At 53.3% G+C, this 20,488-nt stretch overlaps 2 protein-coding genes across 3 annotated transcripts in view; one reads left to right on the top strand and one right to left on the bottom strand.

Moving 5' to 3' along the window:
- Window positions 1-325: 325 nt before the first annotated feature.
- Window positions 326-2,848, top strand: mdp1 (magnesium dependent phosphatase 1). Of its 2 annotated transcripts, none has more exons than XM_079740129.1 (7): window positions 326-365; window positions 919-953; window positions 1,065-1,128; window positions 1,478-1,585; window positions 1,838-1,948; window positions 2,092-2,177; window positions 2,283-2,848. In XM_079740129.1, coding segments are annotated over exons 1-7 (498 nt in total). In that variant the 5' UTR covers window positions 326-363; the 3' UTR covers window positions 2,375-2,848. The 2 variants fall into 2 exon arrangements, with proteins under 2 accessions (XP_079596255.1, XP_079596256.1); XM_079740130.1 differs by having other exon boundaries at window positions 350-483.
- A 913-nt stretch (window positions 2,849-3,761) lies between these two features.
- Window positions 3,762-20,488, bottom strand: part of LOC307077804 (cadherin-24-like) — a gene marked incomplete at both ends in the record, with an annotated part of 24,148 nt that continues 7,421 nt past the window's right edge. Inside the window, 10 exons of the mRNA XM_079739278.1 lie at window positions 3,762-3,811; window positions 4,432-4,739; window positions 8,952-9,174; window positions 10,726-11,046; window positions 12,421-12,538; window positions 13,339-13,460; window positions 14,054-14,190; window positions 14,596-14,852; window positions 16,524-16,708; window positions 20,130-20,297. Coding sequence (XP_079595404.1) covers window positions 3,762-3,811; window positions 4,432-4,739; window positions 8,952-9,174; window positions 10,726-11,046; window positions 12,421-12,538; window positions 13,339-13,460; window positions 14,054-14,190; window positions 14,596-14,852; window positions 16,524-16,708; window positions 20,130-20,297 — 1,889 coding nt within the window. The remainder of the gene's footprint in view (window positions 3,812-4,431; window positions 4,740-8,951; window positions 9,175-10,725; window positions 11,047-12,420; window positions 12,539-13,338; window positions 13,461-14,053; window positions 14,191-14,595; window positions 14,853-16,523; window positions 16,709-20,129; window positions 20,298-20,488) is intronic.

The raw sequence follows: 20,488 nt of genomic DNA, 5'->3' as shown, positions 1-20,488 counted from the left end.
ATATTAAACATACAATATTTGTTTGACTTGTAGTTTGATTGTTGCATTGTAAAGAAATTAAATAATAAACAGCACTCCTGTTTTATTGTTTATCTTACCCGTTTATCTTGAATATATCCATCTATGGAAAACACTTCCAACGTGTGAAGGTTTATTCTAGGGTTGAGTGACGTGATTGGTGTCCATTCAATGGAGTTCTGGCGCCATCAAGTGGCCACAGGGCGCACTGCATCGCGTCACGTAGTAACTCAATGGAGCTCTGGCGCCATCTATCGGCCACATCTATCGCCATCTATCGGCCACATCCTGGAACCTGACGCGGTCAGGTTCCAGGAAGAGGAAGCGCTGTTGTCCGGTGATCTCATGTGAGTAAATCAAACGAACACCGAACCTAGCCATAGACTCCACTCTACCACCATATATTATAATTTATTGAATGACTTATTCAGAGAGCGTTAAAAGGACCCGTAAAGAAGTTTGAAAGTAAGTGACTGAGGACTCTGCTGGCTTTTGTGTGGTAGAAACGCTTCAGGAGAAGATCTCCTCCACATCTTCTGAATCACTTCTCAGTTGTGTAAATTATTTAAGGCTATGCTTTATTGTGGCCACATGTTAAATGCTAACACCGTTTATGAACGGTTTCTTCTCCACGTAACGGACAACACCATATTCGGCTTTATGAGTTTGTAGATAAGTTAAAGACTACGAACATGTCCTGTCTGACATCGGCCATCAATTAAAACATGTGTGCGTGGCTTATCAACCATTCTGCCCTGAAATTGTGTCTCTGAATAAACCACATGTTTACCGTTATCATTTACCATCTATATCTCTCTGAGTCGTACCTAGCCCCACCCGACCATACCACAATGGATCTAATGCGTTTTTCATCCCCTTCCTCCTCTTGTTCACCTCCAGGATGGCCAAGCCCAAGCTGGTGGTGTTCGACCTCGGTACGGCTGGAAGTTTTTTAATCGTGTTACACCTAAAGGAGATAGTGATCACCTAAAGGAGATAGTGATCGGCTGTAGGTCACTTTAAACACCTTCTGTCTTTACTTTCAGACTTTACTCTGTGGCCCTTCTGGGTGGACACACACGTCGACCCGCCCTTCCACCAAGACAAGAAGTAGGTCCTAACGGGTACTAACTAGGAGTAACTAACTAGGAGTAACTAACTAGGAGTAACTAACAAGGAGTAACTAACTAGGAGTAGACTAACTAGGTCTTTTGATTGGACACACAGGATCCAAACTGTGTTGACCTCGTACTACTTTGAACCAAACCCTTTGTGTGAGATGACTCCGGGCCGTCCTACTGAGTGAGGGTTAGACTAGCTAGGGCTGTGCTACCGGCTAGCCCTGCACTCTGGTCCCAGTAGGCTACTGGTCAAATCCGGCCACTCTCGTCCCATTGGGGGGTATGGGTCTGGTCCCAGTGGGGGGGTGTACTGGTGTAACCCTGCTCTCTGCTCCCAGCGGGGAGGTCTGGGACTCCAGTGACGAGAGAATCTCCCTCTACGACGACACGGAGCTGGTCTTGAAGTCCGTCCACAGCCAGGGCATGCAGATCGCCATCGCCTCCCGGTGAGGACTGTCTAACCCCTACCTGCTCCTTAATGACCTGTCTCTGTACTGTCTAACCCCTACCTGCTCCTTAATGACCTGTCTCTGTACTGTCTAACCCCTACCTGCTCCTTAATGACCTGTCTCTGTACTGTCTAACCCCTACCTGCTCCTTAATGACCTGTCTCTGTACTGTCTAACCCCTACCTGCTCCTTAATGACCTGTCTCTGTACTGTCTAACCCCTACCTGCTGTGGTTCCATGGTTCCTCAGAACTGGAGAGGTACACGGGGCGAACCAGCTCCTTACGTTCTTCCATCTCAACCAGTACATCTCCCAGTTCAAGGAGATCTACCCCGGCTCCAAACTCACGCACTTCAAAAAGTGAGATGACGTTATACACAACGCAAAACGTAACCCTTAAAAGTCAACGAATTAATCGAAATGAGGGTGTCTGTGTCTATTAAAACATTGAGCTTGCTTTTATTGTGGAGGCCCAGTGATGATGTCGTAACCTGTCGCTGCAGGCTCCATGACGACAGCCAGGTGGAGTACGCAGACATGATGTTCTTCGACGACGAGCCCAGGAACATCTCGGAGGTTGGAGGCCTAGGTACTTAGACCTTAACTCTTAACCTAACTGGACTGAGCAGCTGGTCTCCTCTGTCCTAACCTCCTCCTCTCCTCCGTCCTCCCCTCCTCCGTCCTCCTCATGCAGGGGTCCACTGTGTGCTGGTGAGAGACGGAGTCACCCTGAAGATAGTGGACGAAGAACTGCAGAAGTTCTCCTCCAGGAGACAGCCCTCGTAGTGCCGTGTGTGTGTGTGTGTACTACATGTTTACACACACACAGCCCTCATAGAGCTGTGTGTGTGTGTACTAAATGTGTACGCACAGACAGACATCATAGAGCTGCTGTCTGTGTGCGTGTACTAAATATGTAGGTACACACATACTAAGACAGCCCTCTAGAGCTGTGTGTCTGTGTGTACTACTTGTGTACACACAGACAGCCCTTGTAGAGTTGCTATGTGCGTATGCGTGTGTATTCGGAAACATCTTTTTTTATGATAAAACTGTAGTAGCCTTATTAAGAAGTTTATCTGACCCATTCATTCATTCAAAGCCATAGGCTGTCTGGCTGTGTGGTTGTAATTCGCATTCTTTGCCTGTAGAGGGCGCTGCCGTTCCGTCTAACCTGTGGTATTATTGACACCAACTGCTGCTCTGTGTGATTGGAATGTAGTCGGAGATCAATAAACAGCTGTGTCATTTCATTTTTAATCACGTGTTCTTGACGTTCTTGTAAGTGACATTGTGCATGGTTAAAGGAACACTTTTCTTTGGGTTGTGCGGGTTTAAAGACTCTCCCCTCTCTGAAATGGCTCTTAATTTATTACCTTCATCTGTCTAATTAATGCCCGAAATGAACGACTCAGGGAGAGTTTGGGCTGCATGGTAGAGTTAAAGGCTATCAGAGCTGCGGTGGGCCATTCATTCACAATGACTTTAATAAGTTCATCAATTATTTTAATAACAACCTGGACTGCATTAAAATATAATGGGGTTTTGATATGGCTATAGAAATAAATTCCACATTAATTGAAAGTTGTCTTCAGACTGTTCTGTTTAAACCCACTTCTAATTAATGTTTTATTCAGCCTGTGTGTGTGTGTGTCTGTGTGTGTGTTCATTTTAAGCATCAGGAGATAATGTACGACTTCTAAATGGTCATAAATTAGCACTCCTCTGAAACATTTCAGTACTTCTCACAGCCATTGGTGATTTATTGTTAAAGAACGTGATTAAAAACAAGGACAGTAATTATCGACCGGCGGTGAAATGAATGGAGGTGGGCGGGGCCCTGATCATTAGTGGGCGGGGCCTCCCGCTGCTACGTTTCCACCGCAGATGAGTCAAATTCCGGAACGTTCAACCAACTCTGGTCGCCGTCAGAGGTCACGGTCTCTCGACTTGCATAGAGACGTCATTGTGGCTATTGGTGGGGGGTGGTGTGTGTGTGTGTGTGTGTGTGGGGGGGGGGGGGTTGTGCTTTTGGGGGTGAAAAACAGAATCCACAACAACATACGAAAACATATCGCGATGCTTCACAGCTTGACAACAACATCTGAGCCGCCGCGTGTGTGTGTGGCTATGTCGGAGTGTGTTGTGCACATGCAGATAATTAGAACTCCCGTCACATGACCCGTTCAGAGCCGAACTCCGAGGAGGATTTGAGGGAAGTTCCTAAGAGTGGCCCAACTATTAAAACATCAATATTAAATTCCACAAACCGTTTCAATATTTCATTAGGCCTATTTTCTTACAATGCAGCTCTCAGGGCTGGAATCAATATTTCAGGCGGTGAATCTTTCATGGCCCGGGCTTTAAAGCCAATTGCATTATTAATATTAGTGAGGAGGGGAGAAGTGACAGCTTTCAGCAACACGGAGGGTCTGTCTGTGGGGGGGCGGGTCTGTCTGTGGGGGGCGGGTCTGTCTGTAGGGGGCGGAGCAGAACGCCCCTCACCACACCTCCTCCCTCCTCTGGCGTCTAGAACAAAGTCTGGAGTGCTGGAGTGCTTCTCCCAAGGTGCTCCTAGAAGTCCCATCTCTTCCCAAGCTCCTCTTCCTCCTCCTCTAGTAGCTCTTTCCCTGTCTCCTGTTGGTCCGCCTCCGTGACAACCGCCTCCTCCTCCTCCGTCTCCTCCTGGTCCTCCTCCCTCTCCCTCTCCCTCGCCCTGATGATCTCCACCAGCTGTCTGAACTTCTGGTTCAGCGCCGCCATGCCGCCGCCCTCCTCGCCTCCTCCCCGCTCCTCCTCGCCTCCTCCCCGCTCCTCCTCGCCTCCTCCCCGCTCCTCCTCGCTCTCCAGCGAGCTCAGCGACCCCGCCCGCGACCCCCGTCCCTCGAACTCGTAGGTCTGCAGCGAGTCGTAGGGCGGCTGCGTGAGGTCGAAGGTCACGCGCTTCAGCCGGAAGTTCAGGAAGTCCTCCATGCGCATGGGGAGGGAGGCCGGCGGCTCCCCCGTCCCCCCCGCCCAGGGGGGAGGCGGCTCCTCCCTCTCCCCTGGGCCGTAGGCGTCGAGGAGGGGCCCCGGGTACAGGACGCTCCCCACGCTGGCCCCCGGCCCCCGCCCCCGGGCCCCGCGGCGGCGGCTCAGGGACCCCACGATGCTGTAGGAGCCGGGGGGAGGGGTCCCCTCGTTGCCACGGTGACAGGGAGGCCCCGACAAGGAGGGGAGGGAGGGGAGGGAGGAGTCAGTGTCGTCGAGCGTGGAGCCGGACGCGGTGGGGCTGGTGGGGGGCGACCCCCCCCCCCGCTCCTCGTGCTGGGAGGAGTAGGAGGTGGTGGGGAGCTGGGAGGAGTAGGAGGAGGTGGGGAGCTGGGAGGAGAAGGAGGTGGGGAGGTGGGAGGAGTAGGAGGTGGTTGGGAGGTGGGAGGAGTAGGAGGAGGTGGGGAGCTGGGAGGAGAAGGAGGTGGTGGGGAGCTGGGAGGAGAAGGAGGTGGGGAGGTGGGAGGAGTAGGAGGTGGTGGGGAGGTGGGAGGAGTAGGAGGTGGTGGAGGTGGTGGGGAGGTAGGAGGAGCTGAGGGAATAGCAGGAGGAGGAGGTGGGGAGGTAGGAGGAGGAGTTGGTGGGCAAGGGGGAGGAGGTGTTGAGGGGGTAGGAGGAGGAGGAGGTGGGGCGAGAGGAGCAGGTGTTGAAGGGGTAGGAGGAGGTGATAATTAGGGGGTGGGATGAGGAGGAGGTGGTGGGCAGGGGGGAGGTGGTGTTGAGGGGGAAGGTGGAGGTGAGGGGGGAGGTGAAGGGGTAGGAGGAGGAGGAGGAGGAGGTGAGGGTGGAGGTGAAGGGGTAGGAGGAGGTGTTGAGGAGGAGTTCGGAGGAGGAGGTGGCGCTGAGGTCACAGCAGGCTGGAGACACATCGTTCTGAATCACCGCCGGGCTCCTCTGGATCTGGGACACAGGAAGTAGCAGACAGGCAGTAGCAGACAGGAAGTAGCAGACAGGAAGTAGCAGACAGGAAGTAGCAGACAGAAGAGTCAAGCTTCTCTTGTTGAGAACCGAGTGTTTTTGGTCGAACATTAGGACTTCAGACTCAGTGTTGAGACCTTCTGGTGGATTTATTTGGGATTATATTGCTTTTTAAATTGCAGCAATAACAACAAGAGAAGAGGAGCCCTTTTCTCCATTCTCCTAGTTAAATTTGAGATGAAATCAAACTAATTAAATTTCAATTAAAATTAATTTAATTTAGTTGAATATCATTTTTGTACAATTTTAATTAACCCAAATAATGAGTCAGCGTCCAAACCGACTGTACTCAGGTCTTTGAGAGACTAAATTAATTGAGCGACCAAACTGCAGCAACTGTTAAAACATGTTCAAGGTCGCTGAGGCATACGTTAAAAGCTTCATATCAAACACCATGTTCAGCATTTTAATACTTTATCCAGCGCCTTTGTTTGGTTACCTTTGAAAATAATTACTTTGATGCTCCTTAATGAAATGGGTATGAAATAATAATAATAATTCCAGTTTCCCAAGTCATCGATAAGAAATGCTGAATAGCTAATTTGAAACATTTCAGATGTAAGTTATAGCAGTAAGTACGACGACGCCATAATTAGTGGTCAGAAAACCATTAAAATACATTTTCAACCGGAGGCTAGCGGGCTAGCCACACAGAACGAACACAGAAGTGATTGGGCCGGATGTTGTTTTACTGACCGCATAAACCTTTACTAATCTCTCCTCTGACGACACTGGAGGTATCTTCTCTTAAGGTATAAAATGCATTCTGAGAAGTGAAAATTTTACTTGTGTTACTTCTTAATGTATAAATGTTCTGTTACATCCGCTAGTTAGCCCTAAAACGAACCCTCCCCCCTCCCTCCCCCAGTCTCCCCTCTCTCTCCCTCCTCCCCCTCTCTCCCCCTCCCCCCTCCCACTCTCTCTCCCCCCCTCCCCCTCTCTCTCCCCCCTCCCCCTCTCTCTTCCCCCAGTCTCCCCTCTCTCTCCCCCCCTCCCCCCTCCCTCCCCCAGTCTCCCCTCTCTCTCCCCCCCTCCCCCTCTCTCTCCCCCTCCCCCTCTCTCCTCCCCCTCTCTCTCCCCCTCCCCCCTCTCTCCCCCTCCCCCTCTCTCCTCCCCCTCTCTCTCCCCCTCCCCTCTCTCTCCCCCTCTCCCCCTCTCTCCCCCCTCCCCCTGATCCTCTGAGTCGATTCATGAGGATTGCATCGGGGCCTGCAGAACACTGATGTGATCTCAGTGATCTGATCCAGAGTGCAGCCGCCTGGGAGAGAGAAGCCTGTTCCTGTGCAGCCCTACAGCTCAGTGCTGTGATCAACACTGCCCTCAGACCAGTCTTTAATCACGACACTAGCTCAACACTAATGATGATCTCATATAACATAATGTTTGAATCGCACACACTATAGTTCAACACTAATGATGATCTCATATAACACAATGTTTGAATCGCACACACTTTAGCTCAACACTAAAAGCTGATCTCATATAACACAATGTTTGAATCGCAAACACTATAGTTCAACACTAACAAATAGAAACACAATGTTTTAATAGAGGACCTTTACTTCTATAATCTCTCAGTAGAAACATCTATACTACTATCTCTGGTCTGCATGTGTTGTACCGGTCCCTAGAAATCTATTTTTGATATACTGAAATACCACTTTCTTTCCCAGTACTTAAAATATTAAAAGTGCTTGCATAAATATAGTTTTAAAGGGTTTTTTTGACTAAAATACGAGTGACTCAACTCAGAATTCCTACTTTATTGTCAGAATAGAAAGCTTTCTGACTTTGAAGTCAGAATTCTGAGTTTAAAGACAAAATTCAGACTTTCATGTTCTGACTTTCAGAAACTCAAACCAGAGTCCCCTGTGGCCCTCGGCCTGTTCCGTAGACGAGCGTGAGGTCATGAGAGGACACGTGCTGAGAGGGCCGCCCTCACCTGCTCCCCCACGCCTCCTGCCGCAGTCGGCACATCGCCATGGCCAGAGGCAGCCGTAGCCATGCCGCTAGCGTTAGCCAGCATGCTAGCGTTAGCCCGCATGCTAGCGTTAGCATTAGCCAGCATGCTAATGAAGCTCCGGTCAGCCTGCTGCCTCCACCCGGGCGGGGCTCTCTGCTCCGAGGGGGTCTGGGTGGAGGTCTGGGTGGAGGTCTGGGTGGGGGGAAGGAGGAGCAGGGAGCTGGAGGTGGAGGGGCCGGCCCCCGGGGGCCCGAGGTGGGCGAGCTGGGGGAGGTGCAGGGGGGGGTCCCGGGGCGAGGGGCAGCGTGTGCGCGGCGTAGCGGCGGCCGTACATGGGGGCGGAGCCCGGGCGTGGTCGAGGGGGCGGGGCCACGGCCGGGCGGTGGGCGCGGCTCCAGCTGCAGGTCCGGTCCCTGGGAGCGTTCTGCTGTGTGTACCATCTACACACACACACACACACACACACACACACACACACACACACACACAGGCACACACAAACAGACACACACACACACACACACACACAGGCACGCACACACACACACACACACACACACAGGCACGCCCACACACACACACACACACACACACACAAACAGACACACACACAGGCACGCACACACACACACACACACACAGGCACGCCCACACACACACACACACACACACAGGCACGCACACACACACACACACACACACAAAGGCACGCACACACACACACACACACAGGCACAGGCACGCCCACACACACGCACACACACACACAGGCACGCCCACACACACGCACACACACAAAGGCACGCACACACACACACAAAGGCACGCACATACACACACGCACACACGCACACACACACACAAGCACGCACACACACACACACACAGGCACGCACACACACACACACACAGGCACGCACACACACACACACACACACACAGGCACGCACACACACACGCACACACACACACACGCACACACACACGCACACACACACACACACACAGGCACGCACAGACACACACACACACAGTACACCCACACACACACACACACACACACGGAGGGGCACTGGTTAGTACACATAGACACAGAGATGCACACAAACATAGACACACACGGACACACACTAATGTACTGTAGGATATACAGCTACAGTACATCCTCACAAACACACACACACACAAACACAGACACACACACACACACACACACACACAGCCATATCCTCTTACACACACACACACAGACAAACACACACACACACACACCTACACACACACACCTACACACACACACACACACACACACACACACACACACACACACACACCTACACACACACAAACACACACACGTTTCTGAAGCCAAAGCGCATTAGAGCAGCTCACATGTTGGGGTTGTGGTGTGTGTGGTTGTGCGCGTTGTGCGCGTTGTGCATGTGCTGTGCGCGCTGCGTGCTCTGCAGGGCGGCGATGTCGAACGCGGCCGTGTCGGCCTCGCCCCCCCCCTCGTCGTCGTAGGAGATGATGTTCTCCCTCAGGTCCTCGTCTCCGGCCTGCGGGCAGAGGGAGTCCGGCTTCTGGCGCAGAGACATGGAGAGAGCACACACCACTGGGGGGGAGAGGGGGGGGGGGGGGAGAGGGGGGGAGAGGGGGGGAGAGAGAGGGGGGAGGGGGGGGGGGAGAGAGAGGGGGGAGAGGGGGGGAGGGGGGGAGAGAGGGGGAGAGGGGGGGAGAGAGAGGGGGGAGAGGGGGGGGGAGAGGGGGAGAGAGAGAGAGGGGGGAGGGGGGGGGGAGAGGGGGGGGAGAGAGGGGGGGGGAGAGGGGGGGAGGGGGGGAGAGAGGGGAGGGGAGAGAGGGGGGGAGGGGGGGGAGAGAGGAACAGAGAGAAGGCTTCAGACCACTCTGTAACAGATGGGGGCAGCAGGGCAGACAGCATTGTGAGAGGTGGAGGGGTGGAGGTCGGTAGGGTGGTGTCAGTCTTACCCAGTAGTAGAGTGGTGTCATTAGGGTGGTGTCATTAGAGTGGTGTCATTAGGGTGGTGTCATTAGGGTGCCGTCATTAGGGTGGTGTCAGTGTTACCCAGTAGTAGAGTGGTGACATTAGGGTGGTGTCATTAGGGTGGCGTCATTAGAGTGGTGTCATTAGAGTGGTGTCATTAGGGTGCCGTCATTAGGGTGGTGTCATTAGGGTACCGTCATTAGGGTGGTGTCATTAGGGTGGCGTCATTAGAGTGGTGTCATTAGAGTGGTGTCATTAGGGTGCCGTCATTAGGGTGGTGTCATTAGGGTACCGTCATTAGGGTGGTGTCATTAGGGTGGTGTCATTAGGGTGGCGTCATTAGAGTGGTGTCATTAGGGTGGCGTCATTAGGGTGGTGTCATTAGGGGGGTGTCTTACCCAGCAGGGTGGTGTCATTAGGGGGGTGTCTTACCCAGCAGGGTGGTGTCATTAGGGTGGTGTCTTACCCAGCAGCGTGGTGATGCAGGCCAGCAGGGTGGTGTCATTAGGGGGGTGTCTTACCCAGCAGGGTGGTGTCATTAGGGGGGTGTCATTAGGGTGGTGTCTTACCCAGCAGCGTGGTGTCATTAGGGTGGTGTCATTAGGGTGGTGTCTTACCCAGCAGCGTGGTGATGCAGGCCAGCAGGGTGGTGTCATTAGGGGGGTGTCTTACCCAGCAGGGTGGTGTCATTAGGGTGGTGTCTTACCCAGCAGCGTGGTGATGCAGGCCAGCAGGGTGGTGTCATTAGGGTGGTGTCATTAGGGTGGTGTCTTACCCAGCAGCGTGGTGATGCAGGCCAGCAGGGTGGTGTCATTAGGGTGGTGTCATTAGGGTGGTGTCTTACCCAGCAGCGTGGTGATGCAGGCCAGCAGGGTGGTGTCATTAGGGTGGTGTCTTACCCAGCAGCGTGGTGATGCAGGCCAGCAGGGTGGTGTCATTAGGGTGGTGTCATTAGGGTGGTGTCTTACCCAGCAGCGTGGTGATGCAGGCCAGCAGGGTGGTGTCATTAGGGTGGTGTCATTAGGGTGGTGTCTTACCCAGCAGCGTGGTGATGCAGGCCAGCAGGGTGGTGTCATTAGGGTGGTGTCTTACCCAGCAGCGTGGTGATGCAGGCCAGCAGGGTGGTGTCATTAGGGTGGTGTCATTAGGGTGGTGTCTTACCCAGCAGCGTGGTGATGCAGGCCAGCAGGGCCAGCAGCGTCACCATGCTGAAGATGAGCGAGGTGGAGGCCGCGGGCAGGGCCGTGCAGACGGCGGGGCCCTCCCCCCGCCGGGCCCCCCTTCCCGGGCGCTCCTCCGTGCGCATGCCGCCCTGCAGGCAGGGGCACACGGTCACGGTCACCGTGCCCGTGCTGGCCAGCCCCGAGCCCAGGTCCCGCAGCACCACCGGCACGTACAGGCTGGAGAGCAGGGCGGCGCCTGGTGGGCCGGAGCCCGGGGCCGGGGCCAGCCCCGAGCCCACCACCAGGCTGGCCGTCACGCCTGGGGGGGAGGGGGAGGTCACTTCCTGGAGACTGGGCCTCACAGGAAGTATGGCTAGGAGGCTTCCTGTCTCCTTGGTCTCTATCTAGGAGGCTTCCTGTCTCCTTGGTCTCTATCTGTCTCCTCGATCTCTATCTAGGAGGCTTCCTGTCTCCTTGGTCTCTATCTAGGAGGCTTCCTGTCTCCTTGGTCTCTATCTAGGAGGCTTCCTGTCTCCTTGATCTCTATCTAGGAGGCTGCCTGTCTCCTTGATCTCTATCTAGGAGGCTTCCTGTCTCCTTAGTCTCTATCTAGGAGGCTTCCTGTCTCCTTGGCCTCTATCTAGGAGGCTTCCTGTCTCCTTGGTCTCTATCTAGGAGGCTTTGTGTCTCCTTGATCTCTATCTAGGAGGCTGCCTGTCCTAGGAGGCTTCCTGTCTCCTTGGTCTCTATCTAGGAGGCTTCCTGTCTCCTTGGTCTCTATCTAGGAGGCTTCCTGTCTCCTTGATCTCTATCTAGGAGGCTGCCTGTCCTAGGAGGCTTCCTGTCTCCTTAGTCTCTATCTAGGAGGCTTCCTGTCTCCTTGGTCTCTATCTAGGAGGCTTCCTGTCTCCTTAGTCTCTATCTAGGAGGCTTCCTGTCTCCTTGATCTCTATCTAGGAGGCTTCCTGTCTCCTTGATCTCTATCTAGGAGGCTTCCTGTCTCCTTAGTCTCTATCTAGGAGGCTTCCTGTCTCCTTGGCCTCTATCTAGGAGGCTTCCTGTCTCCTTGATCTCTATCTAGGAGGCTTCCTGTCTCCTTGATCTCTATCTAGGAGGCTGCCTGTCTCCTTGGTCTCTATCTAGGAGGCTTCCTGTCTCCTTGGTCACTATCTAGGAGGCTTCCTGTCTCATTAGTCTCTATCTAGGAGGCTTCATACAACCGTTATGTCGATCTAGGAACCTCCATCGTTTGGATGCTTCCTACGACCACGTCGAGAAAAGTGTGGAGAACAGGGTGGAGAACAGGGTGGAGAACATGAGGAACATGATGGAGAACAGGGTGGAGAACATGAGGAACATGGTGGAGAACAGGGTGGAGAACATGAGGAACATGGTGGAGAACAGGGTGGAGAACAGGGTGGAGAACATGAGGAACAGAGTGGAGAACATGAGGAACATGGTGGAGAACAGGGTGGAGAACATGGTGGAGAACAGGGTGGAGAACATGAGGAACAGGGTGGAGAACAGGGTGGAGAACATGAGGAACAGGGTGGAGAACATGAGGAACAGGGTGGAGAACATGGTGGAGAACAGGGTGGAGAACATGGTGGAGAACAGGGTGGAGAACGTGACGAACAGGGTGGAGAACATGAGGAACAGGGTGGAGAACCTGGAGAACGTGGAGCAGCAGTACCTTCGCCCTCCCTGATGCTGAGGTTCATGGAGGTCCTGGACTCTGGGGGGATGCTGAAATGCACCGGGCTGTCGGCCCCACCCTGGTCCCGGTCGACGGCTCTCAGGACCTGCACCACCTGCTCACAAGGTTCAGGGAGGACCTCAGGTACAGCTCTGGAGAACCTCTAGAGCCTCGGGAACCATCTGGGACTGGGGTGTGCACCACTTATTGTGCGTACGCCCTGGCACTTAAAAATAGTGCTGAGCATTGTGTAGCGTCTCACCCTAGCTATCTGTGTTGTGTACGGGGAACGGGTTAACCTAGTGATGGTTAGTGCCTGGCACTTGGTTCAGTGGACATCCTTACTGTGCCCGCAGAGATACACTCTTTCTTCCGTCGCTTTGGATAAAAGCGTTGACTAAATGCCGTGAAATATAAATGTGGGGTCTGGGGTGTCACGTGCCCCCACCCACCCTTAGCTAATCTGAACTTTAACTCCAACGTCTTGGTTCTCCTGAGGAGTATCTCCTCCGTGGCTGTTAGCCTCGTGTGTCAGTGTCCGCGCTCTGGATGACTGAGGCTGCCCTCCCTTTAGAGAAGAGCGGGATGCAATGTGACAGCATGAATGTCTCCCCCTCTCCCCCATCAACTCTCCCCCATCCCTCTCCCCCATCAGCTCACCCCCATCAACTCTCCCCCATCTCCTCTCCCTTCCCCTGCTCAACGCCATTATCAGTAATAATCCCATCTATTGGATTCAGTCAGACACCACTGAACCAAGCTCCATTCATGATGTCATTACCACCGCAACGGCAGATCCATCACATGGGGGAGGGGGAGAGAGAGAGGGAGAGAGAGGGAGAGAGAGGGGGAGAGAGGGGGAGAGAGGGGGAGAGAGAGAGAGAGAGAGAGAGAGAGAGATAGCTTGTCTGTGACCTGGCCGGGGGCGCTGGAGTCACACACGGCCGTGGCGTACTGCCGGTCCAGCTCCGGCGCGTTGTCGTTCTGGTCCAGTGTCTCTATGGCAACCACCACCCGTGTCACCAGGCTGGGGTTGTCTGTTAGGGAGAAGGAGGAGGAGGAGGAGGAGGTGATGTCCAACTGACGGGTACCAGCCCTGCTATTACACTACACTGTCAGCCTCTGGCCGCACTGAGCCATGGGAGGGGGGAGTAAGGGGAGAGGAGGAGGGGGGAGGGAGGGGAGAGGAGGAGGGGAGGGAGGGGAGAGGAGGGGAGAGGAGGGGAGAGGAGGGGGAGGGAGGGGAGAGGAGGGGAGGGATGGGAGAGGGAAGGGAAAAGGAGGGGAGGGAGGGGAGAGGGAGGGGAGAGGAGGAGAGAGAGGAGGGGGAGGGAGGGGAGAGGAGGAGGGGGGAGGGAGGGGAGGGAGGGGAGAGGAGGGGAGAGGAGGGGGAGGGAGGGGAGAGGAGGGGAGGGATGGGAGAGGGAAGGGAAAAGGAGGGGAGGGAGGGGAGAGGGAGGGGAGAGGAGGAGAGAGAGGAGGGGGAGGGAGGGGAGAGGAGGAGGGGGAGGGAGGGGAGAGGAGGAGAGAGGAGGGGGAGGGGGATGGAGGTGAAAGAGGAGCAGCAGGGGGGAGGCCCTGGAGGGGAGGTGAGGGAGGAGGAGCAGGGAGGGGGAGAGAGGGGCCCTACCTCTCTGGGTGGCGATGGCGGTGATGTTGTGCCACTGCTCCTGCTCGCGGTCCAGCTCTATCACCGTGGTGATGAAGCCGGTGTCAGAGCCGATACGGAAGACCGCCTCGGGGTCCGACTGCGGATCGATGGAATACCTGGCGGGGGGGGGGGGGGGGGGGGGGGGAGAGGAGAGAGGGGAGAGGGGAGAGGGAGGAGAGGGCCAGGAGGGAGGAGAGGGGAGGGGAGGGCCAGGAGGGAGGAGAGGGGAGAGGAGGGAGAGGGGGGAGAGGGGGAGAGAGGGAGGAGAGGGGGGAGGGGGAGAGAGGGAGAGAGGGGGGCGAGGGGGGACAGGAGAGATAGTGTGTGAGTAAGTGAGATTAAGAGATGCTAGACTACCAGAGATATCTACCTGCTGGATCGCAGGGTCAGTATACTAGATAATGCTAGGCGTTAGCTGGTTGTATACCATAATGTATGTAGATATATATTGTCTAACATTAATGTCAGGTTAGCATCGATACATTGACATAATGAGGCTAGGTGCTAGCCCCAGAGGCTACCTGATGTTAGCGCTCTCCCCGGTGTCGGGGTCCACCGCCGACACGCGGCCCACCGAGCACACCGGGGGGCAGTTCTCCGACACGTCCAGGCGGTACCGCGGCCGGGAGAAGCGCGGGGGCTCGTCGGCGTCCAGGATCAGGACCCGGACCCCCGCCAGGTCCTTGAAGGGCCCCTTGCGGAGGAAGCGGGGGTCCACCACCGGGTTGGACACCTCCACGGAGAAGGAGTAGGAGCTGCAGCTCTCGAAGTCCAGCAGCTGGGAGAGAGAAGGTTCAGCTAACATAGTGTATACTAGCCCCATGCTAAACTAGTGCTAAGCTAACACAAGGTATACTGCCCCATGCTAACCTAATGCTAACCTAATACTGTGTATAATGCCCCAAGCTAAGCTAACACTGTGTATAATGCCCCAAGCTAAACAAACACAGCGTATACTAGCCCCATGCTAAGCTAGTGCTAAGATAACACACGGTATACTGCCCCATGCTAACCTAATGCTAACCTAATACTGTGTATAATGCCCCAAGCTAAGCTAACACTGTGTATAATGCCCCAAGCTAAGCTAACACTGTGTATAATGCCCCAAGCTAAACAAACACAGCGTATACTGCCCCGTGCTAAGCTAACACAGGGTATTCTGCCCTATGCTAAGGTAACAGAGTGTATACTGCCCGTGCTAACCTAACACCGTGTGATAATGCCCCATGCTAAGGTAGCAGAGCTCAAACGGGAGCGTACCTATGTTCCCCGGGTTCTATGTTCCCCGCTTTGTATGTGACCGGGGAACATAGGACCCTGTGAGCAAATCTTTTTTTCGTAGGATGGTAGGGGCAAGTACCGCCTTTTTCACCTCTGATTCGCCTGTGATTGGTTAGAATGGCTCTCCTACGATTGGTTATGGTTAGGATTAGGGTTAGGTTTAGGGGTAACCCTCACCCTAACCATAACCCTAACCATAACCCTAAACCTGGCCCTAACCCTTCACTAACCCCATTCACCTACACTCTGAAGCCCTGACCGGGCCGTGGTCGTGGTCGTGAGGGCCTGAGCGCCAGTGCTCCTTTACCCAGTTTACCCAGTAATGCCATTGTCGTACGTACAACGGGACTATTTTTGGCTCAGCCCGGGCTGTTCCTGCTGTCGTTGTGAAATGAGCATCCTCCGACAACAGGGACGAAGGCAGCGGCACATATGTGGCCTATTATCTGCTCCGCTGCTTCTGTTCTCCCTGCTCACTCATTCTTCTCTCTGTTTGCCGCACATCTCTCCTCTGTGAGTTCCTCTCGTCCTGGACTCCGAAAGCTCTCTAATCCAAACCTTTCAGGAGTAAGCTCGTTTGAAGCCGCGTACCTCTTCAGAAATGGTTCTGAATAGAGGGACGGGAACTGTGCTCACTTCAAGGATCAACCGAACACAGTCAACAGAATCTAATATTCCAGCACATTACGGGCCCATTGTTAAAACCAATTCAACGTGTGCCTGCTCCACATTGGCCCTCCAGGGGGTGGGCACACAGGGGGAGACGGACCAGAAGAGGAGAACTAGTTCAGAAAGGCTCTCTCTCTTCGACCGCCGTGAGGTGGCGAGGGCCATTTGGTTTCTGTTTGACCAAGAGAAAATGGGAACCCCTTCAACAAAGAACTGTAATTCATTCATTGTGTTGCCAGACTTTCATCATATCCGAAATCTCATTATATCCAATGTTCTGCAACAAATCAGATCATGTTCAGATCATCTAAAATCTCATATTTTCTGTAACTTGTGCGGTCTTCTGTAACATCTGAGATCATCGGTGACATTTCAGATCATCCTTAACATCTCAGATCCTCTGTACGACTCAGATTGTGTTTGATTCCAGGAGGGATGGAGGTCAGGGTTCAGTTGGATCCCCCTCAGTCTCCCCAGCCCTGGGCCGTCTCCCCCTCACCTTGTTGAGCACGATGACAGCCTCGCGGTCCCGGGCCGTGATGTTGAAGGTGTCTCCGGCGCCGTCCGTGTCCAGCAGGGTGAAGTCCAGCTGGGCGTTGACCCCGAGGTCGGGGTCCGACGCCGTCAGACGGCCCACCTCCACGCCCGGCGCCGCCAGCTCGGAGACCGAGAAGGTCCACGCACCTGAGGAGACCGCCGCCGGGCGGAGGAGCACACAGAGATCAGATCACTCCGTAGCTCCCCGAGGTCTGCCCCCCCGAGGTCTGCCCCGTCTCTGTCCCAGAGGTCTGCCCCCCCGAGGTCTGCCTCATCGAGGTCTGCCCCGTCTGCCTCATCACGGTCACCGAGGTCTTCCTCGGAGCTCCGGAGCCCCAGAGTCCACGGCACTACGCCGAGACACGGCGCAGATCTCTGGGAGGATGAGCACTGGGAGGACTGGGAGAGGTACGGCACGCCACATGGTGGTGAGCATGAACATGACAGAATGAATAAATGATATGATTGAATGATTCCCGCAGACTGTAGAGGGAGTCTGTGGCGATCAGACACACTCTCTCTCGTGTTTCCAAGGAAGAAGTAAGAGGTCCTGACTGAGGCTCTAAATCACCTCCAACCCCATGAATCAAACCCAGGTGATAGGTTGGGGTGTTAAGTGATCTTCTCTCTGCATCCATAAAAGCACTTAAAGGTTGCATCAGCGATGTTGGGTGACGTCACTCTGTTGGTATTTGAAGTGAGTTCTCAAGCAAACAGAGCCAGCTCGCCCCTCCCTTCCGTGTTTCGTGCATCCAGTAAAAACGATCATGAACGCAGCGCAAAGACCCACAACACCCACCCCTTGTCGGAATACTATTTATTTTGGTTTTAAGTGGTTGGTTGTACAATTTGTTTTTTGTGTACGTTTTTTTGACGGCCTGCTTATGAGGCGGGCCGCTAGCGGATCGTGAGGAAAGATCAGATGAATCTGATCATTTATGTTTCGGCCTAGAATCGCTGATGCAACCTTTCAGCTCCAAACTCCTCGTGCCCCCGGGGACAGTCTTAGTGGAGCGCTGTACCCATAATGCCCCCCCCCCATGCAGGAGCCAATCCATCATTCATCCAGCCTCACGGACATGCTCCTGGAGAGCCAGGACCTCAGTAGATCAAACGGAGGCGTCTCGCTCAGGGACACCTCGACACTAAGAGGAGCCGGGGATCGAACCAGCAACCTTCCGGTTACCAGCCGACCCGCTCTACCTCGTGGTTCCACATGCCGCCCGCTGCGTCTCCTGGGGCCTCCTGAGTGGAGAGCGGGGTGTGGGCCGAGTGAACACCGTGTCTCCATGGCGTCCCGTGGGTCTATACGACGGCGTGATTTCACGGCGGCGCTGATTTCTGCGTCTGTGCTCAGCAGAGGGGCAGTCTGACAGCGGCACCTGAGAGGCTCACAGGAGACACGGTGCGCTTAGACGCGTTCTCCTCGCACCCAAACAGAATGCTGAATGAGGGCTTTTTACATCAGCGCACGGTATTACTGTCAACGGCGTACACTGCTGCCGTGAGGTCGTTGGCCGTGATTTATAGTTATTTATCAGTGAATAAATAATGCAACACGTAAAGAAAATTGATATTTTCCTGTAGAGCTCCATAATAGAGAATATATATCAACGCAGAGAGGAGTCTGTGAACACGTGTGTGTGTGTGTGTGTGTATGTGTGTGTGTGTGTGTGTTTGTGCGGTGTGTCTGTGTGTGTGTGCGTGTATGTGTGTGTTTAGATGTATATGTGTTTGTGTGTGTGTGTGCATGAGTGCGCATGTGAGTCTATGTATGAGCATGTTTATATGTGTGAGTGTTTAAATATTCAAATGTAGCCCATATGGATGGGATGTCAGAGAGCAGAGTGGTAAAAAACGGATGAAAGGATAATGGAGAGAGAGAGGGAGGGGGAGAGAGGGGGGAGAGAGGGGGGAGAGAGATGTGTGTGTATCTCCAGACGAACGTGGGCAGTGATTCTACCCTCTATTGAAGCAGAAACAGAAGAACTTTGAGATGAAATATTGATAGAATGGAACGGAGCAGGACCAGATAAGAGCACAATGATGCAGCTTCCTCCAACCCCCTGCCCCCTATAGGGTCTCAAACCACTCCGAGGTCACCCATACCTCCAACATCTGGAACACCTCAGGGGATTTCTGAACCAGGGGGTTAGCTCAGTCCATCTCCGCCCATCTCAGATAATCTCACATCATCTCTAACATCTCAGTCCAACATATTTGCGCTCATAGAAGGAATATTGAAAGGCACTGTGTTAGATATCTGCACTTCAGAAAATCAATGAAATCCAAAACGGACCAAAGGTATAATGAACAACAAAGATATATATATATATATATATATATATATATAGATATATACGACTGGGAATAATAAGCAGTGACCCCAGAATGCTGCAGGCACCACATCGACATCACAAACCTCGAACAAAAACGATCCAAAGCCATGAATATCTCTCAATACAACAATCTGTGTGTCTCATTTGCATCAGCGCTAATGTACTGGAACTGTCCTTCCTCATATTTGGACATAACCATGGTAACAACAAGTCAACGACTCAGCGATCTACAAACTAGCAAACCTCCAGACAAGGAAAACGAACCATGATACCAGAGATGAACATGATACCGGAGATGATCTGATACCAGAGATGATCTGATACCAGAGATGATCTGATACCAGAGATGATCTGATGATCTGATACCAGAGATGATCTGATGATCTGATACCAGAGATGATCTGATGATCTGATACCAGAGATGATCTAATGATCTGATACCAGAGATGATCTGATGATCTGATACCAGGGATGATCTGATGATCTTGTACCAGAGATGATCTGATGATCTGATACCAGAGATGATCTGATGATCTGATACCAGAGATGATCTGATACCAGAGGTGATCTGATGATCTGATACCAGAGATGATCTGATACCAGAGATGATCTAATGATCTGGTACCAGAGATGATCTGATGATCTGATACCAGAGTTGATCTGATGATCTGGTACCAGAGATGATCTGATACCAGAGGTGATCTGATGATCTGATACCAGAGATGATCTGATGATCTGGTACCAGAGGTGATCTGATGATCTGATACCAGAGATGATCTGATGATCTGACAACAGACATGATCTGATGATCTGATACCAGAGGTGATCTGATGATCTGATACCAGAGATGATCTGATGATCTGACACCAGAGATGATCTGATGATCTGGGACCAGAGATGATCTGATACCAGAGGTGATCTGATGATCTGATGCCAGAGATGATCTGATGATCTGGTACCAGAGGTGATCTGATGATCTGATACCAGAGATGATCTGATGATCTGATACCAGAGATGATCTGATACCAGAGGTGATTTGATGATCTGGGACCAGAGATGTTCTGATGATCTGGTACCAGAGGTGATCTGATGATCTGATACCAGAGATGATCTGATGATCTGATACCAGACATGATCTGATGATCTGATACCAGAGGTGATCTGATGATCTGGTACCAGAGACGATGTGATGATCTGATCCCAGGGGGATAGATCAGATGAGCTCTTACTGCGTCTGAAGTGGGGCGGGTTGTCGTTGACGTCGGCCAGCGTCACGGTGACGGTGGTGGTCCCTGAGAGCCCCCCCAGATGGCCCCCCATGTCCTTGGCCTCCAGGACCACCAGGTACTCCTCCTGGGTCTCGCGGTCCATGTCCGCCACCGCCGTCCTCAGGACCCCTGGACCCCCCCGGAGACACAGGTCAGCAGCTGCCCTCCTCTGATAGGAGGATGAAGCCCTACCAGGAGCCAATCAGCTTCCAGCACATCTCCTCTTGATCCGCTCCAACTCAGATGAGTAGGGTTTGATTCCCTGATGTTACCATCTTCTTTATGGATTGTTTTGTGTTGCGTTGTGTTGTGTTGTTTTT

Source organism: Pollachius pollachius (assembly GCF_949987615.1).
Source record: "Pollachius pollachius genome assembly, chromosome: 7".
Taxonomy (NCBI): domain Eukaryota; kingdom Metazoa; phylum Chordata; class Actinopteri; order Gadiformes; family Gadidae; genus Pollachius; species Pollachius pollachius.
Note: the sequence above shows the minus strand (reverse complement) of the source record. Positions and strands in the feature narration are given on the sequence as shown.

Coding starts and splice junctions, on each gene's coding strand:
- mdp1 (XM_079740129.1), top strand. Junction 1,129..1,477: donor CCCTTCCACCAAGACAAGAA/GTAGGTCCTAAC, acceptor CTCTGCTCCCAG/CGGGGAGGTCTGGGACTCCA. Junction 1,949..2,091: donor AAACTCACGCACTTCAAAAA/GTGAGATGACGT, acceptor CTGTCGCTGCAG/GCTCCATGACGACAGCCAGG.